Below are 27,207 nucleotides of genomic sequence, written 5' to 3' on the forward strand. Positions count from 1 at the left end.
AATTCTGGTCGGACGAAATAACAGACAAATGCTCAAGTGAAGAATTCAATGTATATTTATTATTCACAGTTAATTACTATCTACCAAATGCTGCTGCAGAGTTAAAGGATTAAGTACATAGGCCTTTTTTATTTAAACACTGATTTTTTTAATATATATACACACACAAGACATATGTCTGCAAGGTTGCATGATATACACCAATTCCAAAATAAGGAAACAATCAAATGGTCCAGGTGTAGAATGCCAGAGATTCTTTTTCCAATCACTTTACAAAGAAGGAAGTGACAGCTAGCAAGGAGAGGGGGAGAAAGTAACGCTCTACAGGATAGCTCTCTTTCATCTGCTGGAAATTAACGTGTAAGGCAGAGTTTATCTCAGGAATCAAACACTGGTAACACTCAGTACAAAAAAGGCACCCTCCAACAATAGACTGCCTGTACTGGGCAGGGCAGGAGGAGCTCTCCACTGCAGTTATTGATTTGTTGTTGGAGTGAAGGGATCCAAACGGCTCTCAAAAGGAAAAACAATTGAAGATTGGCACAGGGAGTAATGCAGTTTGATTTCTTTCTATCCAATTCAACGTCACGTTGCTCTGGTGGAAGAGCAAGCGGCCGCAATATAGGCCACTATGAAAAGAGGTGGGGATTACAGTCATCGAGCAGCCTGCCGTGAATAGGGAGTCTAACAGTAACACTGACCTGAAGAGGGAAGAGAAAGTGGAGAACAGTGACGCCAACCCCACTTTTCAAGAGCAACACAACTGCAAATACTCCCTACCCAGGCAAAAGAGGCTGATTACATGCATCACATAGAAACATTCACTAACAGCATAAAATGTTTTCAAGCACTGTTTCTTGAGGTTTTTCTGCATTATAATTTTCCATCGATGGAATGTACATTTTATAGGACATCTCAGGGCTACTCTTTCTCAAATTAATCACTTAACCCTCCCCCCCCTAAATAGTCTTCCTCATTTTCCCTGGTCATATCTTTCCCCTTTCTCTTAAATCTAACAAGGCTTCTGGTTTCAGCTTCTCAGGTTTGAGCAGCTTCAGCTGCCAAGGAATGACTTTTTCTTTTCCTATAACAAGGAAAGTCAAAGAACAAGTCAATTCTTTAGAACAAAGCTCCATCTCTGTAGATTTTTTTCAGATATCCCTTGATAAAGCCACCCTCTTTTACACCTTCCACCCAAAAGTATTTATTTACAGGTAGGCAGAAAAAAGCCCTCTGAAAAGCTCTGGACTGTCCTTTTAACTTAAAAAATAATTAAAAAAAAAAAGGGAAAGGCACTATGGAAAAAAATTACAGAATGTGCTCAACCGTACAGTTAAGAAAGAAACAAAAAGGCTGTAAGCACAGCAATAACAGACTTCAGTTGTAATTTGGAGTTTCTCAAAGCAACTCTGTGACTTCAACAGCAAAAACAAAACAAAACAAACAAAAAATAAATCACACGACTCTTCTCCTTTCCAACTTGGAAGCTGCTGAACTTCAGAAGAAAGTGACAAAGGAGAAGAGACAGAACTGAGAGCAATACCTCATCTTTCCCAGGCAAGAGCAGCTGAATGCTGAAGGCAAGAGCAGAAACTTTTTTTTTTAAAGGCAGGACCGTGTATTTGGTTCTTCTCTCATGTCCCTTCATGTCAAATGAACCATTTGCAGAGAGAAAGTACCAGCAGAGTTTCTCCCTTTTCCTTTAACTGCATGGCTATGATTTTAAATGGCATTAAAACTCCATGCCTGGACAGAGAAGGAGGGGGAAACAATACAGAAATGAAAGGGAGTAACCCAGGAGCAGCTGAGGAAATTAATTATTCTTTTTTTCTTTTTTTTTTTTTTTCCTTAATGATAAGTTTTGATGTGCAAGTTTAACTCTTCCCTCCCCCCCAACCCCTCCAGCCCCTGAAGTTCCACACTGTGAAGGAGGATCACCTCATGGTGAAAGATGACTCAGGTTTTATCGCCGTGTGATTTTAGGTCACTGGCTGCAGTTAGGCTCTGTATGTGTATTTATTGTTTCTCTTGTTTCTTTAAATAATCTCTAATATTTATCTCTAGATGTTCCGGTTCACTGGGGTCACATAGTTGCGTGGAAACATGCCCGTCTGTCCGTGGCAGGCTCCCTTCCACCAGTTGGGGTCAGAATTGTCAAGGACTTGGATAAAGTCTCCACGGCGGAAACCCAGCTCTCCTTCCTCCTGGGGATCAAAATCAAACAGCGCCTGAACGTACGTCGGTTGCTGAAAATAAAGAAAAAAGATGTGTGGAATGAGAATCATCCTCAGCACACAAGGCATCTGCTTCCTCAAGCAGGATTTCAACTGGAAATCTGGAAACAGTGGTGTGTTATCAACATGTTTTTGTCCCCAAAAACAAAAGCACAACTCCATACCAGATACTATGAAATAAAATACTCTGTCTCAGCTGAAATGAAGTCAATAAGTTCCAGTAAAAGTGCAAAATAAAACCAGCAGATGTCTCTGATGTTGTAGTATTCATTTTCCAGTGTCCACAACTTACTATGAAACTCCATACTCTACTGAATTACAAAGGTATTTTTGCTTGTTCGCCCTGTTTACATCAAATGATGACATGAGTATTACTAATCTACCTGGCCACTGTAGTACACAAAACTCCTCTGCAAAATTGGATGTTGGCATTCTATGTGTTTCCCTTCAGCTGTTCCAGTATTAGAAGGTTTTGCTGTAGTGTGTTTTGTCGAGTCACCAAATGCTTCTATTGCTACAGAAAAGTTACACATTCATTTAAAAATGCATCTGCATTCTTAAAACTTGGGAGTCTAGAAAGGTACCTTCACGCTGCTTGCCATTTTCAACCAGCTCTTTTCTCAATCTGTTTGTCATTAACCAAACAGTGCAGAGCCATATGTTAATTCAGATGAACCATAGGGAAGGCTGACCACAGCACCCACACAGCAGTACAAGTTCCCATATTTCTTCAAGCTAGAACTAGAATACTGCATACAGAGGCAGTTATACCCAACCCAACATTTTGTTTGTCCTGGGAAACAAAACAAAGACAGACAAACCTGACACTTAGCAGTATTTTTTCAGTTCCTTTTCACATTTGCCAGGTTTAAAACATATGCTACTACCTGTAGCCACTTCTTCAGGCAAGACTACTACCAAAATTTCACTGCTTTTGGGGGGGGGGGGGATGGACGGGACGGGACAGTTCTGGCTATGAACCAGTACATAACTGTGCTTTCTTACTGTGTCCTAAAACAGGAGTAAACACCTTCTTAATTCACAGGAATTGGATTATCTTATTTCAACAGTACCCAAAAACATTAACACAAGCCAAATGTTCAGGCAGCAACAGTAACACCACCAGAAATGGATACTAAGTTTTAGCAGGTAGGCTGTGCACAAACATCCAGATTATTTTCCAGTACAACTCTGGCAGCAAGATCCAAAAATAAACTCCTACAGGTAAAAAGTCAGCTTTTCTCCATCACCATCAAGATACAATCCCAGATGCAACCCATGGTTGCATTAGTTTAAATATGCTCTGAACAAACAGTTCTCTTACCTGTGGCACCTGTTCAATATCTCGTAGAAATATTTGCTGGTTCCTGGAGACAGATGTGGATCTGTGATAATCTACCAGCTCGTTCAAAGAATTGAACTTCACCACCCAGAGGAAATACTTGCCAGCCCCATCTCTAAGCACCTTGAAGTGCTGCACATCATTTCCAAACCTGTGGGAAATGAGCAAACAATACAGAGAAGAACACAGTCACTGAGCACTCTTCTAGGATTGTGAGACTTTACAACACAAAAATCATTCGGGACATAGCTGGTGACAATGATTGCAGGTATCAATTGGCTGCTGTGAAGCAGACCCTTGAAAACATACAAAAAGTGCTGGGAAAAGAACTGCCACAAGTACGGCAGGACTGTCTCTAAGCATGGAGTTACAAAAAAAAAATGATGTATTGCAAAACAGACAGACTTTTCCACTTCTATATTTTGACATGTGATGGCATTCAACTTTTATTCTACGTAAAGTGCAACTCCAAAGTTTTTCCAGATGAACAGCACGTTAGCATTTTTACTTTATTCTGAAACAAAAACACTGAAAATGGGTGAGGAGTACATTCTCCACCTGGCATCAAGAGCTTAAAGTGCAGGCATAGTCTTGGCTACAACGTTAACATGAAACAATCAGTGAGTACTGCCTTTGCTGTTTCCTCTTCAACCTGAGAGATTCTCATCATTTCAAATCTTGCAAATCACTGTTTGGGGGTGAGTGGAAGAAAGCTTTTTCTAAATTAATCCACCAGGAAAAAAAAAAACCAAACTACCACCAGGTGGCAACACTAAGCTGACAAGATAAGCAGAGCTACAGTCAAAACCAAGTTTCATGAAGGAAGTTGATGTCTGCAATGGAGCTCCCATTCGTATCTTGTATTCCAGCTCAGATTATTGTACCCAGCAGAACTATAAACACCTTTCTAAAAAGAGTGGTTTTAATTCAGTTTGTTGGCTGGATCAAGACTGGTGTACAGGATGACAAAATCTGGGTACAGCCCAAAGATGAGCCAAAAATACAGCAAACAAGGAACTGTGCGTGAATAATCAATATAAGATACTAAAGAAAACCCTGTTCATTTCTGGAAGGAAAGGGGAAGGTTACAGAAAGTTAAGAAAGATAAAAATCAGCTGCTGAGGATGGAATTCCTTCCTTCCTATGCTACCTTACATCCCATACTCTTCCAACTTTTTAATACTTCAATTTATGGCGGCTTATACAGAGCTGTGAGATGGTTAAACATGGCTCACATGTTAACTATCAGAAATTGCTGCTGATTAAAAGTTAGCATTTCTAGAAATGTTATACAAGGATGGGAACTGTTCCTGCCTACCTTCAATGTTACTAGACAGAAAGAAATTCCTCTATATTGAAATTCCATTAATGGAATGCATTTGAGAAATGGAAAAGAATTTGTTTTCATTAGCTCCATGTCCCAGTGCTGGCTAAGATGAATATCCCCAAAGCATGTGCCAAGCAGTCATGAAAAATATTTGGAAGTGTATTATCCAAAGACAGAAGAGAATAATGACTTGTTCTATGGAAGAGGAACAAAGGAGGATGGAAAGCAGTATGTACAAACTGGGCAGTTCATAGTTGGAGGAAGGAGAAATGGGATCCACAAATTAACAAATAGTGCCTGAAAACACTTAAGTCAGACAGCAACACACCACCAAGTCAGCCATGTAGGCTCATTACAAAACAGAGCTTATCTGTACTTCCTCTTTAATAAAGACAAAAATACATTATCACCAGAAGAATAGGTATGCTATCTTGATTATTGCCGCTCCTCAGCACTGATAATCACTTATCTATCCAGGAGTCAAAATGAGCATCAAGTGCCCTGATTTCCACACGATTATTTCTGGGCACTACTTACTTGACCGAGAGAGAGAAGTCCCCAGGAGCACTCTCGCTCTCCCTGATAAGGAAGGCACCATCGTGTCTCTGTTTGCCTAACATCTCTTCAGCCTTCGCTCGGGGAATCTTTCCGAAGAACCACCTGTGGAGTAAGCAAGAAGAAAACAGAGAAAGTTAAGGAGTTGAACTGTCTTATGGAAGAGCCCAACACAGGTATCCCCACGGAGATCAGATGAATTCTAGCAGAAATGACTGAACTGCATCTATTTATTGTTAATCTACTACAGGCTACCAAACTATGCAACTTCTCACATTTTGTCCTAGCAGTGAAGCTACCATGATTTCATGAGCACATGCTCACAATAGCCCTATTTCATCTAATTTAGGGAAGCAGAAATGCAGTAAGAGTGAAATCCTTAACATATAAAGGCATTTTCAATTACTTTCCTTCTAAATTCTCTTGAAAAAATACTTACACCTCCTTCCAACAACACTGACACCAGCTCTAAGAAAAGGAATGCTCTCTTTCTTACACCTGGTCAGCTGGCTGAAGTTTGTTTTTGTATGCCCTGCTGGACTACTTAGAGAGCTCTTCATTATTGCTCAGTAAACACGATAGTATACAAACTTTTTGTAATTTCCTCAGGTTGCTAATGCACTAATGAAGACTTCCAGCACTGCTGACACATGATCCAGATGCCATCAGCAGTTTAAATGTCTTCAGAAAAGGTCAATTTATCTATGCTTAAAACCAACCAAACACAGGCACTACCACCAAGGCTCTACTTACGGATGTGGTTTCATTTCTATGTAGTTCTTGGGAATGAAGCCATCTTTTCCATTGAGTTCTGCCTTGTACCAATTCTGATCACATTCTTCATTCAAAACCTGAAGGAAACAAAAAAATAAGCTTACTACATTTCAAGTTCCAGCAAAACAGACGAAGACACAAGCTTATTCTTTCCACTTGTGTCTCAAAGATTGTTCATATAAGACGAGCCCTTAAAAACACATAGTCAGCCATCCCAATCCATCACATTTTATCAGCCTTCAAAACAAGGTGGATCAATAATTTATAATAAACTCCATGCATTAATACACAAATCATTATTTCAAATCATACTCTCTCTAGAAGTTTTGTTGCTTTATTTTTCATTGCTTTTCTGCCAAGCGGTGCAGTGCAACAGACAAGGCAGGTACACTGACTAAAAACAGCCTCTTGAATAACAGAGCATTAGGTTCTAAGCAAAAGATGCTACAGTTGAAATCATCTCTCCCCAGAAGGATTTTATTTGGGTTTGGATACAAACACATATTACCTGCTCACCTCCCTACACCCTTTCAAAACTGAACAAGTAAGTTTTTTCCCCAGCATTTTCATTCCTCCTCGTCTTTTTGATGTCATCTTTTCCCTTTCTAACACGAACCAACAAAAAAAATAGATCTGAGTTGGAAAAAAAAGCTTCTAGCCTGAAGTCAAAAAAGCATCACATGATTAGCACTGCCTGAACATGGGGAGACAAAGAAATATAGAGAGAAAGCCAATATGAATGCAGCTCCAGAGATCACAGGGTACACACAAAGACACAGTGAAGATACGCATCAAAAACACCTTCATAAGCAATTTTTAATTTTTATTTATTTATTATTTTAATGAGTTTTATCACTAATAGATTTGGAAGAGACAAATCACATCGGGCTTTGGGTACTCATTAGTGCTTGCCCTCAAATGAAATGCCTCCGCAGTGCTCCCTCACTGGCACGTTGTTTTGTGATAAAAACGAGAAACAGCTGGATGAAAGGCACAGTAAGACCAACTGCCTACACGTATCCCCACACCACCTGCTCAGGAGGCTTTGAACCCTCCACAGCTCCCCTGTCCAGGAGCTTGCTTTGCTCCAAGGACCTCCTGCTGCTTCACTTAAAACTGACATATCTCCATAGCTGGCTGTCTGCTCCTGAATAATTTTAGCCATACAGAAATGACTATCTCTTTAGAAAGCTCTATGTTCAAGACTCATTTAGAGAAGAATCACCTCCAGAACACAGATATCTAGAAAAATCATTTGCTCTGACAGCATTTAAAATAAGCATCCCTTGAACTGTTCCCAAGACTTAGTTGAGCAGAAGTGACTTTCACTGCAGTACCTTCATTTCAGATCAACTGTGCAGTCAGGAGGCAGTAATTGTGATAGCTGCTAAGTTTTTAACTGCTGCTATGACAGCTACAAAAGAGCCAACATTTCAGCTTCCAGTTTTGCACCAGTTCCACCCACTAAAGAAATGCAACTGAGTAGTAAGACAAGAGCACAAATCTTTGCACAGGGGCATCCAGCCTAGATGTTTGCATCTAATATTACTCTCATTTTTCTTTTATTCTTAAGCCCACAGAAATGACAGAACAGACCTTTGGTAATTAAACAATTTTGTTGCAAAATGTTTTAAGCATCCAGTCAGTCCATCTGGTCCAAATCTTCAGCTCCCAGGAGATTTCTAGATAATTATCACAATTGCAACTTCTTATCTGGATACTTTAGAAAGCAGGTCTATACCTCTAAGGAAAATATGCTTAACTCAAACTATTGTAAGAGTTTTCTAGACTTCCTGAAACTATAAAATCTAGTGTAAGTATTGCATATATCACTGAAATTTGCTTCAAGAAGACCCCCACATACAACTAAATGCATATAAATTAAGCAACAAAATTAAACAAAGATTTCCCCAAATCAAGATAACCTTCAGAGTCTGTAAAAAAAAAAAAAACAACAAAAAACAAACCAACCACCCTAAAAGGCAAACTCCTATTTTTATTTTATCAACTATTACAAATTGCTGCTCTTCGTGAAGGCCAAAACATAAAAGAGCTCTTTGCAGCCAGTCCCTGAGCTGCCGTAGATCCAATCAAGCCCATGACAGAGTGACTCTTCCTTTCCATCTGTGCTGAAGAGGAGGAAGAAGGGTGGATATTTTTACCCATTGCATTTGAACACATACTACCATGTGATGTCCTCAGCCCATAGTCAGCCCTGATTTACAGTAAAAGCAGTTCAACTGCTGCCTGCAAGTTTCCTACTTTGATAACAGAACTCATCAACACGAACGCATCAGTTCCCATGGAAATGGAGAAATGGCACCACAGAAGAGCTGCACAACAAGACGATCGAGAAGCTTTAGCCAAAACTGCTCACACAAAGAACTCACAGCTTTTTTTGATCCCATACTAAGCAAATATTTCTGTGCATAGCTCTTCCACCCTGACGAACCATTGCACACTAGGCTTGACACTCTCAAAGCCAATCTTCAGGAACACACACATTCTACATCAGAACACAACAAGCAGATCTGTCATTTGCAGTTCTCAGGCTGACTCCCATTTGCAAACATAAAACTAAACGTAAGCCCTCAGATGTGTATTTACATGCTTGCAAAGTTAGCCAAATTCATCAGAACGCTTGGGTTTTGGTGCAACAAAATCCAAGAAACACGTTCAGGGAGGGCTCTGCCTTTTGGCTGAACTCCCATCCCCTTCCCCTGAACTGGGAGCTTTCAGGAATCTTGTGCTAACTGAAACAGAAGGCAACTACAGCTGCTATAATACAACATCCTGTTAGCTGCCAACGTGGTTTTCTTCCAGAGCATAGTTCCACTGACACCATGGCAAAGAAAACAAAGTGGTGTATTAAAAACACTCATAGGTCTCAGGAACCCAAGGAAAGCGCTCACAACACTCCTGCCACAGCAGGAGTTAAATTTTAAAAAGCATTTCAAAGCCAGCAATGCTGAAACCGAAAACTTTACACTCAGAAATTACTCATCTCAGGGAGGAACAATGGCTGGGAGGTTACTTAATTGAGTCTTAGTGACACTGAGCTGCACTAGAGGCTCTGGGACTGTCAAGTCCTCACCCTCCTTCCAAGCGCTTTGACGCAGCTTTCCATTCTTCAGCTCCTTTTCTACTCTAAGAGAAAGGATACAAGCCAGCCACAGCACAAGCAGGAACCTACTGTTCCTGGGCTGCTACACCTGGAGTCCAAGTGAGTTCAGTGGTCCCTTCTATATCTTACTCCTCACTGAAACTTGCTGCAATGGCATTGCAAGGTATTAAAATTCATCTCTTCATGTAACATAAAAAGTGGCCCAGGATGCTGCCTGTCAAAGAAAGGGTTAAAATCAGGACCTCAAATCTAGAGACCAAATGCAATGAGATCAGAATAATAACATCACCATAATCTGCCTCACACAAATAGCTTGGATCAACCCTAATCTCTTCATACTGAGACAGATGGAAAAAGCATGAAATCAGGTATCAGGAGGCCAATTTCCTAGAACAGACAACTTTAAGGTTCACCTCAGCTTAAATCAGTATTTTGCTAGATTTGTACCTATTTAACCATTTTAACATAGCATATCAGAAGGCAGAAACAAGCACCTCCAAACCCATGCTAATATAAAAAAGTCAAAGCAATTTTAATATGTTGCAGAACATTAAAGATGAAAGACCAACTCACTAAGATTCCAGCCAATTTCACTTCTAGATGTTTTTTAATTATAAACACAGCGAGTAAAGAGTCAGCCATTTGAAAATCAAAGATCCTAAAACTGCACATGGCAAGAGACTGCTTATTGATTTATACTGTAAGACAGATAAACACTGTTACAGTGGGAATTTACATCTGCAAGTAGTTGGACGAAGCAGTTACAGGCAAAGGACAATTTTAATGTATTAATAAATATGATTTATTAATTAAGAAATGTAATTTAAATGTGTTAATTAATAGACCCAGCATGGAGTGATGCCTCAACTCTTCTCTTTTGCAGGATATAAACAGGGACAGGGAAGCATAAAATAGCCTCAGATGGAACATGGCCAAGAATTGGCAATAGGGAAATGTGAGTGGGTTAAGCGTGTCATATTTTAACTCTACACAGGGTCAGGAATATGCCTAGAAATTAAACAACATTTAAGGGAATGTAAGCAAGAAGTTACATTTTGGCTTAGCAGGACATAAGAACTCAGTTTTCTGACATATTAAAAACATATTTGGGGCACCTAGAAGATAATTAATTTACCAATAAGGAGCCACAATTATATCCAGCAGAAAAGAGATCCAACAGCTGCAGAGTGACAACTTTCATCTAGCATGTTTTTGATTTTTTATAGCAGAATCTGATTTTACTGAGCTATGTTTAGCAACATCTTTAACTGGAGAGGAAATGCACAGGTACTTGGTCTGGCTGATCTTCAGAGAAGCCATAACATGTAAGAGAACTTTTCCTGTTACCCAGTCCCTGCAAAGCTGCTCAGACTTCCTCTCCAGGGGACATGCACACGCAAGAGGAAGGCATTTGCAAACGGTTTCAGAGCACAGTGCAGAACATCATCTGACTCATTCCAGTCATATTTGCATAATGTAAGCACACAGATCTTGCAAACCTTCATAAAAGCGTAAAAATGCATCAAAAAGCACAACATATCAAACTAAGCAAGATGAAGGGAGCTTACTTGAGCTCAAGAACAACATACTCAGAGCATTTCACAGAGCACCTTCAACCTTATAATACAGAATCAAATGAGAAGAAACAAGGTGTAGTTTTAATGTAAAACATTCTATTAGAATCAGTGATACTGACACCTGCATACAACACTGAATGAGGGAGGAAAAGAGAAGAATAAATACACCCAGCAATGGAGAAGTATTTTTAATGGACTGCTTTTAAAAGCCAAGAAATGTACATTGTGTGCCTGTCTCCCGATTAACAGGCACAGCTTTCATCTGGTTTTTTGTACTATGGTATTGCACTAATAACCTGAAGTTTCAGGACAGCTCTAACACCCCATTGTCACCGACACTTCCAAGCCACTTTGGCCACCTGAGGTTATTCTGACAGACCAAAGGGCTTCCATTCAACTTTGGCTATTTCCATCCAGTCAGATTTTCCTAGAATAACAAGATAACAATTTCAAATAACATGCACTAAAAAACTCTCCCTAACCAAAACCACTCAGTACACACTGAATTCAAACTTCTGGGCGTGGAGGGAGCAAACAACTTCTAAAAAACAGTCAACAAAGCAAAGATGTTTCACCAAAAAACCCGCAATTTGTTGGATTTTGCAACTAAATAACCTTTGTGAAAATACATTTGATCACAATCCTATGCCCTAGGCTGTTTTCAGAAGTGTTTATACGAATTTTGGAAGCCAGTGAACACAAACAGTTCCAATAGGTTACGCTCAGCTACCTCTGCAAATCTACAAGTGCCTACAATAACTTGGTTGAGACATAAGCCCTTTGCTTCCAGGTTTTCTTTGCTACTTGACCATGAGGCATAGAAGTTGTCCAGCAGTTTTTAAACACAGTAAGTCTTCCTAATAAAATGACTGAGGATACTCAATAACTGATCCACAACCAAACTCAGCTTTCACAAAGCTGCCAAATCCACCATCCTTTTCAGCACAAAGCTTCTTCAGGACTTTCACAGCGATTCGTGTCCTTTACATATGTAAACCTCTATAGGGCAAATGCATAACATTCTATAAAAATAGAGACTAAGTTGGTTTTGCAAACATTTTATGTTGATCTTTAATTTACCATAAATTTTAAGATGAGATTATAATTGCTTTCAGACTAGAATTGAATAAAGAGCTCTTCTATACCTCAGAAATCCTTCAATTACATTTAGATTTAGCCTTCACTGTGGCTAAAAGTGTTGATTCACTCCATTTGTTTGTTTTTGTTTTTTTTCCTCCTCCAAACTCATCACTGAATTACGATTCAATTTCTGGAAAACCAACTGCACAACAGAATGAAACATTCCCAATGCTACACTCAGAGTTAGAATAACAAAATTCAGAATTACCATGGCCTCAATTTAACCATAAGCAGCTCAACTACTTCTTGTACAACTGGAAAGTTCAGCCCTTTGAAAAGAGAAAAGAAAATCACATCCCACTTCAAAGCCTGTAAAAATATGTATTCCTCACTAGACAGAAAAAAAGAACAGATATTTAATGATGGTCTGAAGAGTTGGAAAGAGGGATGCCCAGACCATTAACAAGGAAATAATGATAAATAATATGGATTGCTCCTCTGAAGCAAGGATTGTTATTGTGACTGACATACATCTACCCCCACGATGAAGATAACACCAAATGTCAGAAGCCCTTATGAATGGCAAAATGCAGAAGCACCAGAAACTACTCTGCTGAAGGAAGAAGCTTGACCAGCCATGCAGTAAGAATTATGCCAAAGCCAAAGAGTTTTTAATGGTATACAATATATGTTCATTTCAGTATCAAAACAGAGTTTCTACTCTGACTTAATCTAGGAAAGTACAAGGCTAAAAATAACTCTAAAACAAATTCAACTTGGGTTTTGCCTTAGAAAAGGGCCAATACCACAGTTGTGCGTGGTTTCTGAAAGCAACGTTCTGAATTATGTACCAGGAAAGGGGCATAAAAAGAAAAAAAAGGATATTAGCATGTTTAAGTGATGCCTTCAAAAATTTCCCCTTACGTTATAAGTTCCTCTTTCAGTTCAAGGCTAATAAAACAGCATTAATGAATGCATGATTTGCTCCATACAAGGCAAGTTAAACATTTAAATGCCAGAAAACTTTGCATTTCTTAAAAGACAGCAGTCATTGTATCTCAGTCATTGTATCTCACTACCACGTGGCTTGGGAAAAAACACTTGTCCAAAGCAACTAAGGATTAAGTAGTGAAAAGAGTGAAAAGAGTGCACTAATACAGAGCTTTTTTTTTTTTTTTTTTTAAATTTACTGTAATATCTCAGGTAAACAGAGAAACACAGAACTGCTAAGTACTGGCACATGCCTTCTCCCCCTTCCACCTTTAAAAATATCACACTTAAAAAAATCCCACAGAGCTCTACTAGAAAAGTACTGCTACTTTCCCGGGTTATGAGCAAAAAAAAAATAAAAAAAAAATAATAATTCAAAGACTGTCCTTGAATAATGCAGATATTAATACTAATAATGCTGCATACCGAAAGTAGTAAAGCACCTTGCTCCAGAATCCTAAGACAGATGAGGCACCAAGATCTTCAAGCAAAAGATCAGAGATAAGTAAAACCATCTCCTAATTAGTGTCTCTAATTAGTAGAACAGTTCCAGGTCAAGAACAAATTAAAAACAAGAATAGAACTCATTACAGCTCTGTTGCAATAACCTGGAAGGGATATCAGGGATATCATAATGCAAGTCACTTACACCCTAGGGTATATTATTTGACCACAGGCTAATTTTAAGCTCCCAAGTACATTACAGTAGCACAATATCTCCATTGTGTTTCTCACTAAAAGCTAAGGCACCAGAACTCCCCCCTTCTGGGAGATCCTGATCAGATCAGCGCCTTTACCACAAGAAACCCCCCCACAGGGCCCCGATTAGGAGTCAGTCATTCCTACATAACAAATAGATGCTTAAACTATTCATTAATGTGGATACCTTTAAAATCTTCCAGTTCCCCAAATTCCTGTGTAGACACTTTCACATAAATAAAGGCTTCCCAGGACTCCAATAAATGAAGTCTGTCTTGCTGACATACTCAAAAAACAGCATCAGGTCTCCCCTAAAGATATTAAGTACACCTATATCTTGCACCATGACAGATGTCAGTTGGTCCCAGATGGTTTGCACAGCAATATTGCTACCATGCAGTCATAAAACCTTCCTGGCCATACAGCTATCCAATTAAGTTGATTTTCAAGCAGCTGTTTGGAAGCTGGGCTCTTTCAGCAAAGCTATAAAAGCAAAAAGCAATCTTCACCTCAGACCTCCCATTTAATCACTGGCAAAACAGAAAATATAGCTTCATACAAAAGACTGATGAATCACTAATTGAGATAAGCTGGAACAGTCGCAAGCCTTGAGAAGACTCAAGATTTTCTAGGTTTTGCAGGGATTGTTTCACTCAAAGAATCTCAGGTTTTCTGCTACTCATCTCCATAAATGCCCCCATCGACAAACAACATAAGAAAACTCTTCAGTAGCTTAGGACGGTGTTGAAAGAGAAAACAAAGGTCAGTGTCCAGAATGGAAGGTGACTGTTCCAGAGTGATCCCGTAAAGGTTCAACAGATTTACCACTGATTGGAGAGAGTGACAGGGGGAAGCAAAACTTTGCCAAGACAGAACACACTCAAATCTTAAAACTGATGAATTGTGTAAGTAACAAACACTACATGACCACTGATAAATGGCAGAGTAAACACAATAAAACATAACCAAAAACCACCAGAACTGCTACTGTACGAAGCTGTAGGCTTTAAACTATCTATCACTCCTCAGGAAATACACTGGAATGATGAGGGTGCTAATCTGAAAATTTAAAAAAAAAAACACACAAAAACAAATCAGAAACATTATCCAAGTGTTCCATGAAGAATTAAAACTAAAGCAAACATTTTGCTGCTGTGTATCTATACCGTGCCATCCGCTGAATACTCTGAGTACCTGTAATCAGTCCATCTCAGAACAGATATGAATTAAAAACAACTGAGAAAGCAACAAGGAAAACATGGTTTGACTTCTGCACTACGCAGCCTCCCTCAGGAAAAAAAAAAAAAGCAATAAAGACCAGAAGCCATTCGTAGTCTTTTCCCCATGAGAGGCACAGGAGCTGTTCTCCTATGAGCTCTCACAAGGGGAAGGGAACAAAAGATGGGAAAAAATGTAAATAAATTTATGAGGTAGCAAATTTCAAATCAATTAAGTGAATAACTTCATCCACACAGTACATAGTTAAGTTATGAGATCTTAATACTCTAATATATACGCAGTCTCAGATTTAGAAAGATGCATGGAAGGTACGTCCCTAAATATCATAAAATGATTATCATGAACAGTTTTGGAGGCTGCCAGCTCACTTTGCACTTTATTAGAACTTGCTGTACAATCCTATGTGTTCAGCACAAGTTACCACAAAAAACACATTTTAAAGTTTATTAAAGCAATTCTCACTCAAGTTGTCAGACGGTGGCACCAATCAGGCATGTAAGATATGGCAACAATCTCAGTCTCAAAAAACCAAACAACAACAAAAAAAACCAGGCTGCTTCATAACCATTTTTCTGTTCCACTTGAACACCTACTCTTATGAGGTGTTCACAAGATGACTTTGAATTTAAATTCATCTATCACCCATGATCAGCATTTACATATTCAGCAGAAAACGAGCCTAGATCCTGACCAACAGAATGTAGCTTGAGTCATGACAGAATGACATCTGAAGCGATGCTTATCTAAACAGATAGGAAATTTTTTTTAAGGATTAACTTTATATAGTGTCCCTTACACTGTAGGTAATGAGAAAAGTCACAGGAAGTATTTTCCTGCCTTTCTTTCCTCCAAAAACCTGAAGGATGTAAAACACATTTTTATTTCCTTGTCTATATTCTAGTCAGTGATGCTTGGAAGAGAATGTTAGTTAATCACCACTGCAGAGCCAGCAAAGGAAATGAAATAGCGAGAACTGCTGCAGAACAAAGCTGTAGATAACATCCCGAGCACTAAGCTACTGCAGTATCAGTTTGCCCATCTGTGTAGAAATGCAGAACGCATACAACTCACTGCTCACCTGCATTTTGAGTTCTGAGAGAAAACTGGAAATGGCATAGACTGAAGGCAGCTTTCCTAACAAACTGTTAAATAAAGGCAGGAAGAAATAAAGCACTGAAACCTAGTGCCACTTCTCACCAGTGCTCTAGTAGAATGGGTTATTACACACAAGTTCAATTTCCAGTTCATAAATGTTAGCGTTCAGAAGAACAGAGCTCTTTGCTCTCTTTTGTACCTAAATATTAAATTCAGAAGTCTCAGCTTCACCTCTTTAGTCAGCACCTATCCCACCAGTACTGAATGGAGAGAACAGGGACAGGAGGGGAGAAGGGAAATATCCTTTGCCACGCATCTTGTTAATCATCACCTTCCCAGGAGGTAGCTTGATCACCAAGGCATCAGACCTTTGATACACAGAAATAAGCACAGGCTAAGAATTCATCCAAAGTGTCATTTAAGTTTTGCAAATAATGCTGATTCCATGAAGTCATTAGTATTATCTCCTGTAGGAACCTCCACTCTAAAATAGCTGGACTACTGTTCCACCTCTGATCATGCAGTACAGACATGCCTGTAGTTTCCGGTATATATAAGTAAAATCATAAACCATTTAGTGAAGATTTTCATTCAGAGGCAGCCAACAAGTATGGAAAACTGACAGCATCAGTATAATAACCTTAAAATAATAGTAACAGTTCAATCTCAAGGAAATTGTGGAAATATACTAACGTTGCCTTTAGTAGTTCAGTGAATTAATCTAAACTGGAAGATGAACTTTACAATAAACCACTTCCTTTTTGCTCAGTCTGAGATTTTAAGTGTTGTTAGAGGACTAACACTTAACTATTTCATATACAAACAAATAGAATCAGCTTTGCCCAGAACACTTATAGGCTGTAGTTACTGATTTCTAGTATATAGTTACTGGCCAGAGGTAACTCCGGCACAAGGAATTATATCAAAGAGTCATGCGGTTCACCTCTTACGTTAGGCTTCGTTGTACACGAGCAGACTGCCCCCTTGCTTAGTTGGAATCTGATAATAATAATAAATGAAAAAAAAAAAAAAAAAAAGGAAAAGCATCACATTGCAGCTCAGCATGCACATGGAACAACTAAATCAAATAACCTAGCAAGCCAAGATGTTATTTTTAGATATGTGTACGCAAGCATCTTTCAGCAGACTGACACAATTCACAACAAAATCCGGATCTCATAGACAAACTGTAATGACAGCACTTCTGTTAAATTGGTAAAAAGCAGCTGGAACTTCAAATCAACATAATTTCCCCTTATCATAACAGAATGCAATATGTATTAAGTCAATATCAGATCAGCTGAACTGGCTACTAGCTTTAATCTGTGCCTCATCTGACATTTAAAACTCCAAAAGGCTTTACATAGCACACAGCATGCAAGAGTTAAAATATGCCAAGCGGTAAACAGATACATGAACAGAACCTTAAGGTGACTGTCAAGTGTACATTCAGAGTAGGAAAAGAAACCTTGATTTTGCTGAATGGTGCTGTCAAGTGATCAAAATCAGAATTCCAGGGAACCAGGAAAGCTGGTTTGTGTCACACAAAAGTGAAAACCTCAAAATTAAAGATGAAAGTCTCTTTTGTTAAAATGCCATCCAAGTAATCTTACTCAAAAACAATCAGTAAGTACTCTTGAATTATGCTGACAACCACTGAAAACAGGAACTGATTTGCTTCTTCAGAGGATCACTTTCCAGCTATGCCCCAGCTCTGGGAAAGAAGAAGGAAAAAGAGGAAGCAAAGTCGCGGTCTATTTTATTTTGTTTTAAACAATTCACAGCATTCACTAGTATGATTAGTTATTTCATACAACCATTTCAGAAATAGTCAGCAGATTACCTTCATGTTAAACTGTGCATTTCAGATTAGATACAGGAAGAACAGACAAAAGAGGCCTTGGCTGGTTGTATCTGACAATTTTTCTACTCTTACCACTTTATTCCTGCCAAACCACCAGCAAACATCATCACACTTCAGGTCTGGATACCTTCTAGTTAGCACAAAGCCCAACAAAACCAGAAGTTGCCATAAATATGTAAGGTTTTGTGTACTCAGAACTTGAGTAACAAATACAGACAGAAACTGGAATTACTGAGTCCCAATAAAGACAGCAAGTGAACGGGGCTAAGACTGAAAAAGCACCATGACAACTGTCAACTACTCATAGTGAAAAACAGTAACCAAATTTCAAGTAGGAATTCTTCAAACTTCTGTTGCTTTTAATAATGAGTCAGGCTATCTTCATGCACTTGACAGGATGCCAGACACCAAGTTTTATGAAGCTGCCACTAGTTCATGAAAAGAATCAGACCTGAGAACTGCAGAACTGTACTGAACCTTTCTTTCCTCTGGGAAAGGCAAAGCAAGTAGCAATTAGCTCATTAAAGCAGCTTGAAGAAAGCTATCAGTTTTTACCTCCTGAACAGCAACACCATGCCCTGCTATATAATCATTAAACCAGTATGAGGATCCAGCGTACTGCCATGGCTACAAAAACCATAGGAGCAGCTTTTATGACATACTGCCCACAAAAACAAAAAAAAGACAAAAAAGCCAATCACTTCTCTTCACTCAGCTGTTTTACAATTGCAAGTCAAAGGTCAACTATCTTCACTCACTTTTGGAATCCTGCCACAAGATTACTAACAACCACAGCTAAAATGCCATTCAATCAAGTCCAGAATACAGTGGTTCAGCAATAGCGGCACCATGACATCATAGTCAAGTCATCTGCTGAAATCAGATGAAGCCAGACTGGGTGCATCTTTGCCTTCTCTATGCACAAAGAGAAACACAAACTTTTAAGGAGTGGGAAATAAAGGGTTACAGATTATGTTCTTTCCTTAGTGTGGTTAAGACATAAAATTTCTCTACAAAACTATTTCCTGCCACCATTATACATGGTACCAAATTTACCTTCCAAAGCTGCACCAAGATCACTAAGACAGGTAATAGCTAGATTTGGAGAAGCCTTCACTATATGTGTGAAGCTATACACATGGCTCAGCAAAAGCTATCTAATGACTGAAAGTACATAGCAGCATTCAGCAAACTACGAGTTTATCTTCCCAGTTCACTCATTTAAGGACAGCAGAACTGACTTGATAAATAAAACAGATTGCATAAGGCACATGAACGGGACACCCTGAGTCTTTTCAGTCACAAGTGTAATACTAAAGAAACAGATCTGGCATGCCTGATGAAAATTAATTTCTACAAATTGAAAGGCATTTGAAGAGACTTTTGAAGTGACAACCTACCACAGAAGCTGTCAGTCTGAGGAAAATGAACTTTACCAACTCCGATTGCTGGTGGCTTATTTGTCTGACATCTGCCAGCTTTACACAGTGAGCCTTACCATACTACACAACCTCACTACAACCACATGCTGAAAAGATCCCTGAAACTCATGGAGTTCTCTCCAACTTGAGTCACAACCTTGTGTAAGGCATGGTTTCTAATTTCCACACCACAGTTCTCTCATCAATAAAGTATGTATATGTTTCCAAGTATTTCCAGAATACAAGATAAAAAGAAATAATAGTATTGAGAAGTGCTCATCATGGCTCTGAGAAGCGTTCTGTCTAGATTTCAGTTAGATTAAGAAAATTCCCATGTTAAGAAAAACAGATTATTGTGATGTAACAGCATTCGTGCTGGCACCTTTCTACTACTGTGACAAAATCTACATCTGTGAGATGACATCAGGGGGCCAAGACTCAAGTACACTTTACCATCACAGCAGTTTTAGTACAAAACTTAGTGTAAAAATCTACTTTCCCCCTTTGTTTCCTAGAGAATAAACGAAATTTAAGAAATCGCTAATGACATTTTTTCATATACTTCAAACAGCTACATCAAACTAGATAAAAAAAATGAAGAACACTAAAATAAGCTGTGTTTTATTATATTCATTTTCCTTTCCATTAGCATTTGCTACAAGTTAACTTCAACTAAGCCTGTCTTCAAATACACCACAAAAGCTGAGGGCAGTTAGTAGAGACTGAAAACAAAAAATAAACAAAGTTATCACAGAAGAAATCTGGTGTTCTGACAGTTCTGAACGTTTCAAAACATCAAAAGGAAATATTATAGTAATTACACAGCTATGGGAGTTGGGGTGCACAGGTGTAAAAAGTAAAAGACGTAGCAGATACAGTTATTTTAAATGCACAGTTTCAAGGCAGAATACAATTTTGCAGCCACTATCCTTTAAGAGCTATGCAGTAGTACTGCATTTCTAACAAAGCCCTAATTTATTACTGAAATGCCAACTGTAAAAGAACCATGTAAGTTTACATGTAGAGGACTCTTATCCAACTTATCTTAAAATAGTGCTAAATCAAGCCCTTCCCTGGTAAAAATCCTGAGCAGATGTGTAATCGCATTGAGGTCTGCAGGAGTCATTTGTCAATGTGCACAAAGTCATGGCCTTACATCTGCAAAACTGGCACCACTCAAGGCAGTTTTTACTCAAGGCATTTTAGAAATCAGCATCTTAAAATATTTCTACAGAAATATTTGGAAAGAAATGTCCATCTTACACAAGCATGATGTAATACTGACTGAATGAAAATCCATTACAACATGATGCAAAAAAAGCTCTTTCTAGTTGGAAGTAACCTAGCTCAGAACTGTGCTTCACTGAAGCCAAATTGCTACAGATTTTTACATTTTACTCTGAATTTTTGAGCTTGTTCTGCATGTTATTTTAAATAAAGTTTTAGAAGCTACTTTATTTTTCAAAGTCCTTTAAAGAGGAGTTTTAAAAAGCTTTTAATATATTGAAAGAACTATAGATCAGAATTCCTCTAACTCACTCAAATACTCACATCTGTACAGATTCATTAAACATAAACCCAGAAGCGAATCACTTGCATTCATCAGGACAGAAGATAAAATTCAGCACCAACACTTGACAGCCCAATGCTAAAATATTAACTACTAAGGAAAAAACCTAATCACTGCCAAAATCTTTGGCAGGAGGCAAAGGAAAGGATGACCACGTTGATCTTGATAACTTTTAAGGGTAACCTATTGTGGAAGGGAATTTAGCACGGAGTACGCTGAATTGTACTTCTGCTTATTTGCAGGCTAATTTTTCAAATATTCCACAGACTGCAAAGAGACTAAGAAAGACTTTGGGACACACGATTAACACAGAAAGGAAACAGCATCTGCTCTGGCCAGCCTGGTCTCAAGGAAATCCTACAGTACCCTGCTAAAGGGAGACGACCCTCCACTGAGTTCCCAGCAAAAGCCAGGTCCAATGGACAGGAAGTGACTGACCAGACAGAAGTCAAAGAGCCAAAGGCAAAAGAGGGAGTCCCTAATCCTTCACTCTCCACTTACCTTAAGTATATCCCCCCGTTTGAAGCTCAGCTCGTCGTCTGCTGTAGCTTTGAAGTCGTATTTGGCGATGGCTTCCATGCTGGGGCTGCCGCACCAGGCAGTGCGGGCAGTGGGAAGGAAGCACTCCCCGCAGCCTCCTTTCCTCCCGCGGCGGCTCCCGGCTCAGCCCTCCCGCGGCCCGGCTCCGTTCGAGACACCGGCCCCGTCTCTCACATACAGGGGAGGCCGGGGGACGATCCGCCCTAGAGGAGAAAGAGCAGGAGGAAGAGCCGTGCCATTAGGGGAAGTGGCCCGGATCGATGGCCGGGGCCGCGCCCAGAGCCGCTCCCTCCAACCGGCGCGGCCGCCGCTTCCTCCCGCCCGTGCTCGCCCAGGCCCGGCTCCCCCGCGTGACTCGGCCGGCGACCAATGGGGCGCCGCAGCCGGCGGCCAGGGGCGGCACCAACAGCAGCCGGCGGCCCGGGGCGGCACAAGGCCTCGAGGAGCCGCGGCCGGGGCCCTCCGGCAGGCAGCGGCGCCCCCCGGCAGGCAGCGGCGCCCCCCGGCAGGCAGCGGCGCCCCCCGGCAGGCAGCGGCGCCCCCCGGCAGGCAGCGGCNCAGGCAGCGGCGCCCCCCGGCAGGCAGCGGCGCCCCCCGGCAGGCAGCGGCGCCCCCCGGCAGGCAGCGGCGCCCCCCGGCAGGCAGCGGCGCCCTCCGGCAGGCAGCGGCGCCCCCCGGCCCCGCGCAGGCAGGATCCGAGGACGGCGCCGCCTGCGGGCGCACAGCAGGAGCGGGGCACGCCGGGGCGGGCAGCGAACAGCGAACCATGGGCAGGGAGGCACCACTGGGGACAGCGCGCTCCTCTTGCGCTCGAGACGCAGGTTACACCGTATTGACAGTTGTATTTTCTTCCATTCACACAGTTTACATCGATTTAAATAGTATAAGACAAGCCAAAGAACTCTCTGTACTTGTACAGAATACTCATCTTAGAAGTCCTATATTTGTACATAGTACTCTGTAAGAGCACTTAATAGTAACATCTATCAAAGTGTCATAAAACAATAATATATAGGAACAACAGTTTGGGCTCAGTTTAACATGACACAACCTTTCTGACGCTCTGCCGCCCTGAGCAGTCAAACAATAACAAACATCTCCAGAAGCAGCACATAAAAGCGGTGCTGAGTCCAGCGTCTCTTGTGGCACCAGAGATGACACCACATTTGGTATTATATACACAGACACCCCAAAACTCCTTTAAGGACCCAAATATAAATCCTGATCTGGGTTAGAATAGGATTTAATCTAAGCCTAACTTCATTTGATAGCAGAGAAAGTAACAAAACTGAAAGAAAGAAGACAGTGAGTTAACAACCACCACGAATAATCCTTTGCAGAACAGCAGAGCTGGTGCTTGTCAATGACTCCAAACAGAACAGATCTTACACCAGCTCACACACACACCTGCTAATTCAGTCTGTTGTGGTCACGGCCCTACACAGAAAGGCAGCGCTATGGCTGCTCTGCGGAAAAAAGAAACCTGCCTTACATGAGTGCAGTGAAGCACATAACGTTTGCCCAACCTTCAGTCTATAAAGAGTGATGAAGCTTGAGGAATAAAACAACAAAACTCAACTAAGATTTCTACTGCAGTAAACTGGCAGAATGAAAAGGCATCTAATGTACTTAAAAAACAAACAACACCTCGCTAAAGTCTCCACATTCACAGTTTGGGACTTTCTTTTGTACTCCCACACACTGCTACAAAAACACAAATACAAGTGACAGGGCTGTCACCAGCCATGGACATCACAACTGAACAGTCTGTGCTACTGCAACTACCAGGAAGAAACGGACAGGATCCAAGCTTAGGACCCTTTAACTATTATTAACTACTATTTATTTTAACTATTAAAAGAAATCCACTGCACAAGGGAAAAAAAGTAAGCTTCCTGTGTAAGTGCCTTGTGCCAGGTCCCTGCGCACTGGAAGCACAGCTGCAGGCATTTGCCTCTGGTTGGCTGCTGTCAAACAGGACACACTGCGCACCATCACAACTCAGCTCCACGAACGTAACTAAGGTACGACGGGTGAGGGCAGTCAAAACCACAATGAACAGCTGCTGCTCCAGCAAGATCTTCAATTTGTCAGAATATCACTGTCTACTGCCTCTTACCTCACTGAGATTTGCTCTTAAAAAAACAAACCCCAAAAAATGGGAAGAGGAAGAAAAGGCTGCAGATGCAGCTAACAGCAAACTTTTATTGGCAATACAGTGCTACAGATCAGGAAGGAATGTAAGTAATTCTAAATAGAAACCTCGTCACTGCAGCCAACAGGAAACAATTCTCATCGTCTTTTTAAGCAATATTTCAAAAACCATGTAGGTAAGGTGGGCTTCAAACACTGCTCCTACAAAGGGCTTGTGATCTGTGTGAATCTGCACTTCTGACTTCAAATTAACCAGTTAAAACAACATAACAAAACAAACTGACCAGGTAAAACAGAAGTGACCAACTAATAATATACAGCCATTTGTTATGACCAACAAATTATTCTCCCAGTTATTAAGGATATTTTATAAAACTTTATGAAATAAAAAGAACTCTATTCGAGGACAGATGTTGCATGAGTTAGTAAGACTGTATCCAGGTGCTCTATAGGTTATTTGAGGCTATACTGCCAAGTTAAGCCCTAGTGCACAAAACCAACCCTTAATCTCAAAACAGGAAGTCCAGAAGAAAAAGCTAAGGGAAAAATCGCTATCTTAGAAACTCACATTTAATGCTTGACCCAAAAGGTTTAGAAGAAAGACGAGCACGGATGTTAACCTGACTACGGGTTACTCACAACCTTTCGTACCTTAGGATTGGACTTGAAACCCTAAAATCCTTTTGCGGAGCGTTTAAAACACGCCCCAAGAACCATCCCCCCTACACACACCCCCCCAAAGACGCAGCCCCAGACCCCAGTCGCAGTCCAGCTGGGGGCCTGAGCAGCGCCTGACCGAACCCTCCCCAGCAGGCAGCCCCTGAACACAACGGGAGCTCGCTCGGCCGCCCAGCCAGCGCCTCAGCGAGCAGCGCCTCGGGAAGCCCGAGCTCAGACTCGGGCCCGCAGCCTCGGCACCGCGGAGCACGGAGAGGAGGCGGAGCCGTGCGGAGCGCAGGCCGCGACGGAGAGGGCCGCCCTTCGCCGACGCTCGGCGTCCCGGGAAGCCGGGCCTGTGCCGGAGGAGCCTGCCGCTCACCGGAGCGGGTCGAGGGCGGGGGGATCGGCGGCCCGGCGCCGGCCCGCCACACGCGCCCCCCCCCCGCTTCCCCCGCACTCACCGCGCAGCGCTGTGGGCCGCCGCCTCTCCCGAGGCTTGCCGTCGCCCGCTCGCCCCTCCAGCGCCGCCCCGGTCACCGCCCGAGCTCCAGCCCCGTCCCGCGGCTCCCCCTCCGCCCGCTCCGCCGCCGCCACCGTCCCCTCGGCAACTCTCGCGAGAGCGGCCCTGTCACCAACTCGCTGCTCCGCCCGCCGCGCTGCGGCGCATGCGCGTCCACCTCCCGCGTGGCAGACGGGCAGCCCCCTGCGCGCACGCGCAGCTCGCACCGGCAGCCGGGACCGGGCTGCGCGGGGCCGGTAATGCGCTGTTGTATGTGCGCCTCTGCTGGACTGAGCGCGGGGCGCCCTGCACCGCGCAGTGACAAGCACATTCGGAACGTTACTGCTACGGAAACTGCACCCGAGCATGAACGCTGCGATCCTCGGAACTGGGAGGGTGCAGAGATCCACAGCTGGAGCTCTGCAACCGGCTGCTCCGAGCTCTGCAGGGGAAAAACAGGCCTTACAGTGTGCGCAGGGCAGGACCCAGAGCGCACGTGCCGTCACCCCAAGGTCTCATTGCACAGCATTCTTAGAATTCCTTTAGCTCCAAGAGCCTGCAATTAAAATACTCAATTCCTCAATAACACAAGTGCATGAAGAATATTTCCTCATGCTCTAGGGAGAAAAGCTATTTCTGAAACAGGCTTTCCAGAACCGCACTCGCAATCCTAGAAAAAGGCTTTTTTAAAAACAAAAAAACAAAACTAACGACAAAACAACCCACCATCGCGTGCCAGTTTCCCAGAACAAGCACTGACCAGCCACGAGCAAATTACTGACGGTTCTCTCCCCATAGAGGGTGGAGAAAAAGAGCCCTGGGAGCTGAGGATGTTCCACGTGTTTCAGGCATTGTTTGTGAGGATGCACAAGTCGTTTATCGGGGATGACAGACTGCTGCAACCACAGCTCGACTCCAACATGTCTCCAGTCTCGCGCTAGCACCGACCTCGAGTCTCTGGTTTCACCATCTGACTTCAAAGGGAAGATTTAGAATTTCTCAGTAAGTTCAACAACAATCGCAGCAGTGACAGCAGGTACTTGTCACAGGACTTGAACAACCAGACATGGCCAACAGCTGCCACATGAACCACGGCTACTGTAAGAGGCTGTAGCTGCCCGACTTTAAAAGGGCAGCCCTACAAGGGCAAGTCATCAACAGATTTTAGAAATAGCAGAGATCAAAGTGTTATGGAAAAATACTTCTGATAAAGAAGCTGCTGAGATGCACTTACAGATCAGGGAAGGTAGATTGTTCCCCCTCCTCGCAAGCACGTGAACACTTTAAAATGTACAACTTACTGCACAGATACCAGAGCAGCTTCACGGCGACAAAAGCCGAAATCCCAGCACAGCTGTAAGCCCGGGTGGAAGACATGTTTTACTAGAGGATCGATTTCAAATTATGCGCTAGTCCAGGAATAGCTTGAATTCTCTATGACCATTTGTGGTGATAAAACAATCTAAGAATAGTTTTGAGTATTTTAAGAACTTTTAAGAGAAGACTTGGTGCCTGACACTTGGATCTTTTCTTAAACGCCTCAGAGCAGCCTAGACAAATCAATGTGTGATTTTCTGCTACTAATAGATTTTAAGACTACATCTTAAAAATCTATTCAGAACACAGAGAAAAAGTAGCTTTTATTAGTAGCTTACTTGAGACCCACGGGGAATCTGCCTCAGGAACCAAGTAATCCAGCCTCCAAACCTCTGTTCAAGATGCATCTTTAACCTCTTCTTTAAAGCATTTTACTAATTCGGTACATTTTGCTGTGGTGGTGGAACAACCTGAAGAGGAACTAACAAGAGGCTCACGCAGCACTAAGCCCACGATCTCACGTATCCCCTTCCCTGTATCGTGTCTAAACTACAGCAGAAAATCCCCCAGACCTGCCACTATTTCCTTTTAAGCGACTATGAAGGGTTACAGCAACTCATTACCACCAAAGCACAAACAATTTCAGCACCTGCAATTCATCACCAGACGAACAGCGCTTCTGTGAGGAGGATCCTCACACGGAGCAGCGCGTCTCAACCCGGGACGTACGAGCGCCGACCTACGGGGATGACGACACACGCGAACCGTATCGGCTCTGCCGGTAGCTCGGGGCTCAGCACAGCGGCACCACGCGCCGTCCCCGCGTCACCCCCGATTTCGTTCCCATATTGCGCAGCGGTTCAGATTTCTCCTCATGTTACCGGCCTCGCTGCCCCGCGGCTTCCTGCGCAGCGACACTCACCTCAGTGCTCCCGCGCTGCCTCCATCCGGCCGGTGGCCGTGACACACAGCGGCTCCCGCAGGTGCCGGCCGCCGTCCGTCCGTCTGCGGCGGGGTCAGACGTGGCCGCTCCGTGAGGAGCCGCCGCTGCTCAGGGCGACCCGCCGCCAAAGCGCCCGCTCGGCTTCGCGCGCTACTCCGACCTCACCAATCAGCGAGCGGCGTACGGGCAGCCGCCCGGGATCC

At 42.2% G+C, this 27,207-nt stretch overlaps 2 protein-coding genes across 3 annotated transcripts; one reads left to right on the top strand and one right to left on the bottom strand.

The window, feature by feature from the left end:
• Positions 1-37: 37 nt before the first annotated feature.
• GRB2 (growth factor receptor bound protein 2) lies at positions 38-27,138 on the bottom strand. Of its 2 annotated transcripts, none has more exons than XM_015880271.2 (6): positions 26,984-27,138; positions 21,393-21,634; positions 6,212-6,309; positions 5,441-5,563; positions 3,559-3,727; positions 38-2,246 (listed from the first exon to the last, which is right to left on the bottom strand). In XM_015880271.2, the coding sequence occupies exons 2-6, from the start codon at positions 21,468-21,470 to the stop codon at positions 2,061-2,063; spliced, it is 654 nt and encodes a 217-aa protein (XP_015735757.1). In that variant the 5' UTR covers positions 21,471-21,634; positions 26,984-27,138; the 3' UTR covers positions 38-2,060. The 2 variants fall into 2 exon arrangements, with proteins under 2 accessions (XP_015735757.1, XP_015735756.1); XM_015880270.1 differs by lacking the exon at positions 26,984-27,138 and adding an exon at positions 24,707-24,835.
• On the top strand, positions 21,692-22,267 carry LOC107322299 (proline-rich protein HaeIII subfamily 1-like). The gene has a single exon (XM_015880200.1). It carries the CDS (start codon positions 21,692-21,694, stop codon positions 22,265-22,267), a length of 576 nt encoding a protein of 191 aa, XP_015735686.1.
• Positions 27,139-27,207: the final 69 nt, after the last annotated feature.

The sequence above is a fragment of the Coturnix japonica genome, chromosome 18, assembly GCF_001577835.2.
Source record: "Coturnix japonica isolate 7356 chromosome 18, Coturnix japonica 2.1, whole genome shotgun sequence".
NCBI lineage: Eukaryota > Metazoa > Chordata > Aves > Galliformes > Phasianidae > Coturnix > Coturnix japonica.

Bases quoted from the DNA above. Each gene is read 5' to 3' on its own strand.
- GRB2 (XM_015880271.2), bottom strand. From the start codon at position 21,470: ATGGAAGCCATCGCCAAATACGACTTCAAAGCTACAGCAGACGACGAG. The intron at 6,310-21,392 runs GTAAGTGGAGAG...TGTTTCCTTCAG, and splicing joins AACGGGGGGATATACTTAAG to GTTTTGAATGAAGAATGTGA. The intron at 2,247-3,558 runs GTAAGAGAACTG...CTTTATTTTCAG, and splicing joins ATATTGAACAGGTGCCACAG to CAACCGACGTACGTTCAGGC.